Source organism: Salvelinus alpinus, chromosome 27 (assembly GCF_045679555.1).
Source record: "Salvelinus alpinus chromosome 27, SLU_Salpinus.1, whole genome shotgun sequence".
In the NCBI taxonomy this organism is placed as follows: domain Eukaryota; kingdom Metazoa; phylum Chordata; class Actinopteri; order Salmoniformes; family Salmonidae; genus Salvelinus; species Salvelinus alpinus.
Genome location: NC_092112.1, coordinates 22,348,864 through 22,358,715, shown reverse-complemented (window position 1 = coordinate 22,358,715; position 9,852 = coordinate 22,348,864). Strand labels below are relative to the sequence as shown.

Below are 9,852 nucleotides of genomic sequence, written 5' to 3'. Positions count from 1 at the left end.
CAAATGTCTTTGCCAACAAGTCAGCTTTTTCTTTATCAGTTACGGACAATTTTTGACCCACAATCAAAACTGGAACTCGAGTGGGCTTGCTTCTTCCAGTCATCTTCTTCAACATAGACCATACATCCCCCAGTTCAGTACCCCTGACGATTGTAGAGCAGAACTGTCTCCATGCATTTATCTTGACAGACTTAATGATCCTGCATTCTAAAGCGCTCTTCTAGATTCTCAGGAGTCATATTCCTACACAAACACTCTGTAAGCCCTATTTCTTTATTGAATAGTCGCAGTGCACTCGTTAGGAATTTTATGAATAATGACTAAACAATTTCTACATTTAGATAAAACTATAACTAATTTAAACTCTAATCCTGTATTATTATATCTGATTAATAATGTTAATTCATAAGGAAGGGATTATGTAGTATGAACAAGGAGTAATTAAAACATAATAAACACCATTCCAACTTAGTTAGAGAGGTTTGTGCTGTGGGTTATAAAGTAAACAAAAAGGATGTTTAAACTATGGTTGAACTGACCCAACTTAGCCCTGAGATGTTTAGATAAGGCAGTGAGTAACTTTTTAGGTCTTACATTATCTTGAGTTGTTTGCTAAAGTGGTAATAAATATAGTGAGCCTTCAGGAGAATAAATGATATTGTGTGTCATGTGTGTGCGCTGGTGAGTTGGAATGAACTTTCAAACCTGTTTTATCTTGGTCAAGAGGAGCTTTATTCTGTAACCAATGACGTCATATTTTGTATATAAACTGTTGTTTATGGTTAAATGGGACCGTGCTGCGAGAATAAATACTATTATCTAATTTTAATAAGACTGTACTCTGTCTATTTTATGTTAATAAGTATCTTACAAATTCTTAGAAATAGACAGATTGATTTTAATTAATGAGTACATAAAGGAATTATGAAATTATGAAATTATGAAAAAAAAAACTCTTCAGTCCACAAAGGAACCACCTTCCCTTTCTCACCCACTTCACACATTGGTACATATAAATTTGCAGCACTCAAACTCAGAGGTCACAGAGGCAGCACATACAGCAACCGGCCTCTCTAAAGACAACTGTCCAACAGACTTTAAGCAATGATCACCAAACTTGTCCCAGCCTGCTTTATGAAAGCCCCATCTTCTGAAGGGTACTCTATCTGGAATAGTACATCACAGTTCATGGTACACGAAATCAAGAAATGATCACTTCCAACAGTAGAATCATTCATTACATTCCATTCACACATAGATGTAATAGTTAGAAGCCATTGTGAGGTCCAGGCAGTATGTAACCCCTCTAACATCCCATCGTTAAGACATATTAATGCTCTTGTTTCCATCATATCTTCAACAATAGTACCATTAGCATCTACAGTGCCTTGCAAAAGTATTCATCCCCTTTCGCATTTTTCCTATTTTGTTACGTTACAACCTGTAATTTAAATGGATTTTGATTTGTATTTCATGTAATGGATATAGACAAAATAGTCCAAATTGGTGAAGTGAAAAAAATAAAATAAACTTGTTTAAAAAAAATCTGAAAAAACCCACCCAGGAAAAGTGGTGGGGGCATATGTATTCACCTCCTAAATAAAATCTGGTGCAACCAATTACCTTCAGAAGTCACATAATTAGTTAAATAAAGTCCACCTGTATGCAATCTTTTTTTAATTTGACCTTTATTTAACTAGGCAAGTCAGTTAAGAACAAATTCTTATTTTCAATGACGGCCTTGGAACAGTGCGTTAACTGCCTGTTCAGGGGCAAAATGACAGATTTGTACCTTGTCAGCTCGGGGATTTGAACTTGCAACCTTTCAGTTACTAGTCCAACGCTCTAACCACTAGGCTACCCTGCCGCCCCAATCTAAGTGTCACATGATCTCATATGAGATCTATATATATATATCTATATATTACTTTTTGGCCATCAAGGATAACGCTATGTCTGGCGCAAACCCAACACCTCATCACCCCAAGAACACCATCCCCACAGTGAAGCATGGTGGTGGTGGCAGCATCATGCTGTGGGGATGTTTTTCATCGGAAGGGACTGGAAAACTTGTCAGAATTGAAGGAATGATGGATGGCGCTAAATACAGGAAAATTCTTGAAGGAAACCCGTTTCAGTCTTCCAGAGATTTGAGACTGGGACAGTCTCCCTAAGCATACTGCTAAAGCAACACTTGAGTGGTTTAAGGGGAAACATGTAAATGTCTTGGAATGGCCTAGTCAAAGCCCAGACCTCAATCCAATTGAGAATTTGTACACCAGCAAAACCCAGTTTTGCCTTGAAGAATGGGCAAAAATCCCAGTGCCAAGATGTGCAACATTTCCTACAGTAGGTACACTTATTCCAGGACTGACCCTATCATCTCCATCATTCTGCCTGGTTTAGATCTTATCCGTCGGAAAGATATCAGTTTGTCTCTGTGAATGGTTTGTCCTCTGACAAATCAACTGTAAATTTCAGTGTTCCTCAAGGTTCCGTTTTAGGACCACTATTGTTTTCACTATATATTTTATCTCTTGGGGATGTCATTCGAAAACATAATGTTAACATTCACTGCTATGCGGATGACACACAGCTGTACATTTCAATGAAACATGGTGAAGCCCCAAAATTGCCCTCGCTGGAAGCCTGTGTTTCAGACATAAGGAAGTGGATGGCTGCAAACTTTCTACTTTTAAACTCGGACAAAACAGAGATGCTTGTTCTAGGTCCCAAGAAACAAAGAGATCTTCTGTTGAATCTGACAATTAATCTTGATGGCTGTACAGTCGTCTCAAATAAAACTGTGAAGGACCTTGGCGTTACTCTGGACACTGATCTCTCTTTTGACAAACATATCAAGACTATTTCAAGGACAGCTTTTTTCCATTTACATAACATTGCAAAAATCTGAAATGTTCTGTCCAAAAATTATGCAGAAAAATGTATCCATGCTTTTGTTACTTCTAGGTTAGATTACTGCAATGCTCTACTTTCCGGCTAAAGCACGAAATAAACTTCAGTTAGTGCTAAATACGGCTGCTAGAATCCTGACTAGAACCATAAAATTTGACCATATTACTCCAGTGCTAGCCTCTCTACACTGGATTCCTGTTAAGGCAAGGGCTGATTTCAAGGTTTTACTGCTAACCTACAAAGCATTACATGGGCTTGCTCCGATTTGGTCCTGCCGTACATACCTACACGTACGCGCTACGGTCACAAGACGCAGGCCTCCTAATTGTCCCTAGAATTTCTAAGCAAAACAGCTGGAGGCAGGGCTTTCTCCTATAGAGCTCCATTTTTATGGAATGGTCTGCCTACCCATGTGAGAGACGCAGACTCGGTCTCAACCTTTAAGTCTTTATTGAAGACTCATCTCTTCAGTAGGTCCTATGATTGAGTGTAGTCTGGCCCAGGAGTGTGAAGGTGAACTGAAAGGCACTGGAGCAACGAACCGCCCTTGCTGTCTCTGCCTGGCCGTTTCCCCTCTCTCCACTGGGATTCTCTGCCTCTAACCCTATTACAGGGGCTGAGTCACTGGCTTACTGGTGCTTTTCCATGCCGTCCCTAGGAGGGGTGCGTCACTTGAGTGGGTTGAGTCACCGACGTGGTCTTCCTGTCTGGGTTGGCGCCCCCCTTGGGTTGTGCCGTGGCGGAGATCTTTGTGGGCTATACTCAGCCTTGTCTCAGGATGGTAAATTGGTGGTTGAAGATATTCCTCTAGTGGTGTGTGGGCTGTGCTTTGGCAAAGTGGGTGGGGTTATATCCTGCCTGTTTGGCCCTGTCCGGGGGTATCATCGGACGGGGCCACAGTGTCTCCTGACCCCTCCTGTCTCAGCCTCCAGTACTTATGCTGCAGTAGTTTGTCTCGGGTGCTAAGGTTATATCTGGAGTATTTCTCCTGTCTTAGCCGGTGTCCTGTGTGAATTAAGTATGCTCTCTCTAATTCTCTCTTTTGGAGGACCTAAGCCGTAGGACCATGCCTCAGGACTACCTGGCATGACTCCTTGTTGTCCCCAGTCCACCTGGCCGTGCTGCTGCTCCAGTTTCAACTGTTCTGCCTGCGGCTATGGAACCCTGACCTGTTCACTGTGATTACTATTATTTGACCATGCTGGTCATTTATGAACATTTGAACATCTTGGCCATGTTCTGTTATAATCTCCACCCGGCACAGCCAGAAGAGGACTGGCCACCCCTCATAGCCTGGTTCTTCTAGGTTTCTTCCTAGGTTTTGGCCTTTCTAGGGAGTTTTTCCTAGCCACCGTGCTTCTACACCTGCATTGCTTGCTGTTGGGGTTTTAGGCTGGGTTTCTGTACAGCACTTTGAGATATCAGCTGATGTAAGAAGGGCTTTATAAATACATTTGATTTGAATCCAATCTGCCCTGCAGCCTCTGCATAAGATACATTATGAGTGATTTTATATCTTTGGGCCTCTCTGTACCCGGCCTCCATCCATCCACCCCCTCCCCCATAATCTTGTTCCCCTCCACACTTGGCACATATTTTCTTCCCTTTGCAGAGCCGCTACAAGTCCCATTCTTTGGCATTTAAAACACCTTAATGGAGGTCTGACAAACTCTCCAACATGCAGAAATGACTCTAGATTGTTGTTTAACTACTATACACATCATACATAATTCGTTCTAAGCATTTGTATGGTTGAAATCAAGAAGTAGGATAATGTACGTCCTAAAATTCGTATTATAATGTACGACTGCTATTCCATTGATAGGCTATCAATAGAATAAGGCTAATGTAATGCAACCTGACGTAATATATATCATACTAAAGCATTCAACCATAATATATAATACTAAACAGGTCAAATCCTACTGGTGCAAACATTATGTAAGATACTGTACGTCCTATAATTCATATTGTACGACCACTATTCCATTGGCAGGCTAATGTAATCAAACATGACATACAATACTGAAACATTCAACCGTAATATATAATACTGAACGGGTCAAAGCAAACTGATGGAATTAAGACATTCAGAGCTGCAGCTGGATACTATAGTTTTCGTCACTGTGAATGTGCTAGCTAATGACAGCTCCTGCAACATTCTCCCAGGATGTAATGAGGAGCGGGGGGTTTTGGGTGTACTTGTTTTCAAGTCGGAGTACGCCGTGCCACCGGAGGTCATACCCCTCGAACTTTGCCTATGACAGGCTGTGTGTCTTGTGCACATGCCTGCTCCTACAGTCGGTTATGTGGACAGTTTTGGCAGACACTGTTTTGACCAAGTGTAACCCTCTATGTTATCCTTCCTCAGTCCAAACAATATGACCAGTTTCTTTTACTGGCATACAACAATTTTCTGTGGGCAGTAACCCCCCCAGGCCAATGAGCCCAACAATTTTTAAAAACAAATAGACTGGCACTTCCAACTTCCAAAGTTATCTTTATTGCTTGAAGATATAACAGTTATTCACTTACTGATCTGGTCAAGTTTGTTTTTATCATATGTGTAGTCTCGGTTTTCCCTCCTCGAAGACCAGCCAGGTACACCTGAGGCTTGGGGACATTGCTATTGCCATCCCTCTTGCTCTGGCATGCAACATCTTCGAGGAGGTAGGTTTGGGTGACGTTATCCCTCCTCATGTGACTTAGATTAGTCTGCATTGAGTGGGTCATTTTACTACGAAGATTGGCCTGAAAAAACAACATGCCCATTACCAAAGGTGGAACATAAAATGTAACCTTCTTGAATAAAAAATATCCATGCAAGAAGACCATGGTAAACCTACCACTGATAAAATGAAACAGTACACTCAAGAGTCAATTAAAATCACATACCAATTTGATTGCTTTTCTCCTCAGCTCCCACTCATTCCACTCGTATGACTTCACAATGTTGGTCTCCAACAAATGAGTGTCTGTCTGAGTGCTGCTGTCACACTTTGTAATGGGTTTTACCAACAGTCTCTCCCCTGACTGCATCTACAGAGACAAAATTGAAGTGAACTGTGGGTAAAAAAATATTACTGCAAGTTCTGAAGATGCTATGGAAGAATTATGACTTAGTGAACATAGTGCCTTCGGAAAGTATTCAGACCCCTAGACTTCTTCCAGAGGAAGTCTGGAGCTCTGTCAGAGTGACCATCGGGTTCTTGGTCACCTCCCTGACCAAAGCCCTTCTCCCCCGATTGGTCAGTTTGGCTGGGCGGCCAGCTCTAGGAAGAGTCTTGGTGGTTCCAAACTTCTTCCATTTAAGAATGATGGAGGCCACTGTGTTCTTGGGGACCTTCAATGCTACAGAAATGTTTTGGTACCCCTCCCCAGATCTGTGCCTCGACACAATCCTGTCTCGGAGCTCTACGGACAATTCCTTCAACCCCATGGCTTGGTTTTTGCTCTGACATGCACTGTCAACTGTGGGGCCTTACATAGACAGGTGTGTGCCTTTCCAAATCATGTCCAATCAATTGAATTTACCACAGGTGGACTCAAATCAAGTTGTAGAAACATCTCAAGGATGACCAATGGAAACAGCATGCACCTCAGCTAAATTTTGAGTCTCAAAGCAAAGTGTCTGAATACTTACGTATAAGGTATTTCTGTTTTTTTATAGATTTGCTCACTTTTCTAAAAACCTGTTTTTGCTTTGTCAATATGTGGTAGTGTGTGTAGATTGCTAAGGGTTTTTATTTAATCCATTTTAGAATAAGGCTGTAACGTAACAAAATGTTGAAAAAGTCAGGGGGTCTGAATACTTCCCGAAGGCACTGTACCTCAGGATATGGAGTGACACAGGCAAACTGTTGGTGGAGTTGGAGGAGCTGAATAAGCTCAGGGGACTGCTTTGCTTTCTCTGCCACATGGGCAATGTACTCATCTGGCTTGGATCCAAATCTTAAAGCTGCCTCCTTGGAGCTGAAAACATAGTATTTCTCCCTATGTTTCAGGACTCCTATGCTTGGGTTGCCTGAAACAACAGTCTATTTTACATGCAGCATTGGGATGTTCAGTTAGAAAAAGACAAGTTGGCATAATACATCAGTTCTGGTGAATATTTTCAATAAGGGGGAAATGAACATTAGTTGTACAACAACATAACAACGTATACAATTGCCACGTTCAAAACTCCACATACCTGGCAGTAAAAGCCCATCCTTCTTCACAAGTGTGTAACCACAAATTCCATTGTACTGCAGTGGTAATTTGTCAAAGTTGGCGGTTGTCTCAGGCAAGAGCCACTCTTGTGTTTTGATCTCATAGGGGTCAATACGGTTTTCTGACAAGGTGAATAGCAAACAAAACAATTTATCTACTACAAATTAAACATGTAAAACCATTAGCCAATGATAGAGATGTAGGAAATGCAGTGCTTTACTGTGGCGGTATAAACACAGGCTACGTCCCAAATAGCACCCTATTCCCTAAGTAGTGCACTACTTTATACCAGGCCCCATAGGAAATAGTATACCATTTCGGATGCACCCAGAGTACTTACCTGAAGACTCCTTCATTCTCTGCTCGTACTTCTTGATCTCCGACCCCAGTATGTCCTCCAACTGACCATCAGGGAAGAGCTGGGACTGAGCAGCCAGAAAGGGCTGCAGGTTCTCCATTATGTTACTGAGGATGCTCAACAGCACCATCTCATCTTGAAGACCTGACCAGAACTTTGCCAGAGCTGTGAAATGGGGCTGGAAGGATACATAGTACATGAGTTGAGGCTTAGACATTGAAAGGCCCTTTTTCTAGACACAGGTTAAGCCTAGTCCTGGACTAAAAAGCACTTTCTAAATGGAGATTCTCCATCGAGTTAGCTTTTGAGTCTAGGACTAGGTTTAATCTGTGTCCGGGAAACCGCCCCATAACAAAACAAAACAACTCAAATACATACACATATATATATATACACAAGATACTGTACTTACAAAAACCTGTGCAGTGGGTACTGCAGTCTTTGAATGTACGGTGACCCTCAAAAGCTTCATACGTGTCGCTAGTTCAGTCTGTAGGGTTTCAACTTGCTTTGCACATAGAATGACATCTGCCTGGTGAGGATTTTAATCAGAATAATGGGTAAAATTATTATGCAACACAATACTCTTGAACTGCTCATTGCGACAATTTCATGTACTGACTTGAAGTCATGACGCCCATCACCTTCTAGCTAACTCACCAAAATAACTTTGAGAAAGGCTTCATGTTGTCGTACATTATAGAGAGCCTGTTTAAGCATATCCAGAGGAACAATACATTCTCTGGTCTCAACCTCAGGGTCCAGGAGCCTCTCCAGCCAGGATGTGTACTGCCAGGCCAAACTCTGAGAAAGCTCCAGCTCCCATTCAATGTCTTTACTGGTGGATGGAATGGCTTCATTCAGAATAGCTGGCACTAAATGGAAGTTGAGGACAAAATTGAAATACACATTTGGAGCTCTGAGAAATTGTTTCAGTTATCAAGGTCTATCAAAAAAGATAAATGTGATGTTTTGGAACTTACAGTCGTCTATGCCCTCTCCTCCTTTCCTGCTGTCTTTGTTGAAGAGACGGATGCCAGTCACAATCATGCTGAGGTCGTTGAGCTGTTGCTCCTTGTCCTTCTTGATGAGGGACATGAAGGTCCCCAGCTCTGACTGGGGAAAGACGCTCTGTAAGGCAGCTGCAAAACACCACAGTCAGTTGTGAGCAAAATAGGAACAAACTGATCAATGCTGGAAAACGTGATGATTTCCACATTTTAAAAACTCACTTCGATGGACAGTGTAATTACAATTGACCATTTCCTTTCCCATCTTTGTGAATAGTGATTCTTAACAGGTGGTACAAATTACAATAAAATAGTCCTTATGATTACCTGTAGCCTCTCGCACTGTGGTGATGTCTGTGGAAGAACCCAGGCCCGAGCGCAGCAGAACATAGCTGACAATCTTATGGTAAAGGCCCTCCAGATCCTCACGTGTTTTCACTCGGCTGTCAGTGATTTCTCGACTCACTGGGACTAGCCTTGACTGTAGTACCCGCTGGTGCTCCTCAATGAACTCACCTGGGACACAAAACAAGACCAGTATCCCATGCCCTTAGATGTTACACATGTCCCAACAGCTAGGGTTTAGTTAGTACGCCTTATACATCATAAATTGTTAATGCATTCTTTGAGCATTTTAAAGCACCCACATACGTCGAGATGTGTAATTCATGTCGAAGTAGACTTGCATCTTGATTGTGTCAAGGGCAGGGCTCCCCTGGTCCATGAGTTTATCCACACACAACTGCAAAGGAATAACACGGACGTTGAGCCCATTGCGCAAAGATCTCAGGCATGCTACCAGCCAAACCGGGGACAGGGTCTTGGTTTTAATTAAATGCACTTACTTCCACAAGTTTTCTAACATCTTGCTTGGTAAGAGTCCGATCGACGTTAAATAGATTTCGTGAGTCCAACACAACAGCTTTTACCTAATAGGAAAATCATTGATTAGACAACGTTAAACACCGACACATTACCACACACGGCTAGTTACCAAACGCTTGCCACGTTACTAATTAGTAAACCAGGTACCTACCATGAAAGCTACTAATGTTTCGGACACAGCATGCCCTTTTCCGTCACATTCTTGGGCGATTTCTCGAATTATGTTTTTTATCACACTTTCTGCTTGAGCAGGAGACATGTTTTAGCTTGAAAGTTACGGAGATCATGCAAATGCTCCACAGCGTCCTGGTTCCCCGCCGGTTGCCATGGTAACCAATGAAACACTGCCACAGGATGTAACAGTAGTATGCCTAGTTTGTAATGCACATTGACTGGTGAATCTTCATTTACTCAGTGTTATTACTTTGCAGATAATTTATGGAGGATGTAATGGAAACATGCAACAGTCAG

The 9,852-nt window shown here is 42.0% G+C and overlaps 1 protein-coding gene across 1 annotated transcript; it reads right to left on the bottom strand.

Moving 5' to 3' along the window:
• Positions 1 to 5,396: 5,396 nt before the first annotated feature.
• Positions 5,397 to 9,699, bottom strand: LOC139556176 (cilia- and flagella-associated protein 206-like). Its single transcript, XM_071369766.1, has 12 exons — positions 9,533 to 9,699; positions 9,342 to 9,425; positions 9,148 to 9,238; positions 8,824 to 9,012; positions 8,470 to 8,628; positions 8,147 to 8,361; positions 7,899 to 8,018; positions 7,469 to 7,664; positions 7,109 to 7,249; positions 6,747 to 6,940; positions 5,812 to 5,955; positions 5,397 to 5,667 (listed from the first exon to the last, which is right to left on the bottom strand). Exons 1-12 carry the CDS (start codon positions 9,638 to 9,640, stop codon positions 5,440 to 5,442), a joined length of 1,869 nt encoding a protein of 622 aa, XP_071225867.1. The 5' UTR covers positions 9,641 to 9,699; the 3' UTR covers positions 5,397 to 5,439.
• Positions 9,700 to 9,852: the final 153 nt, after the last annotated feature.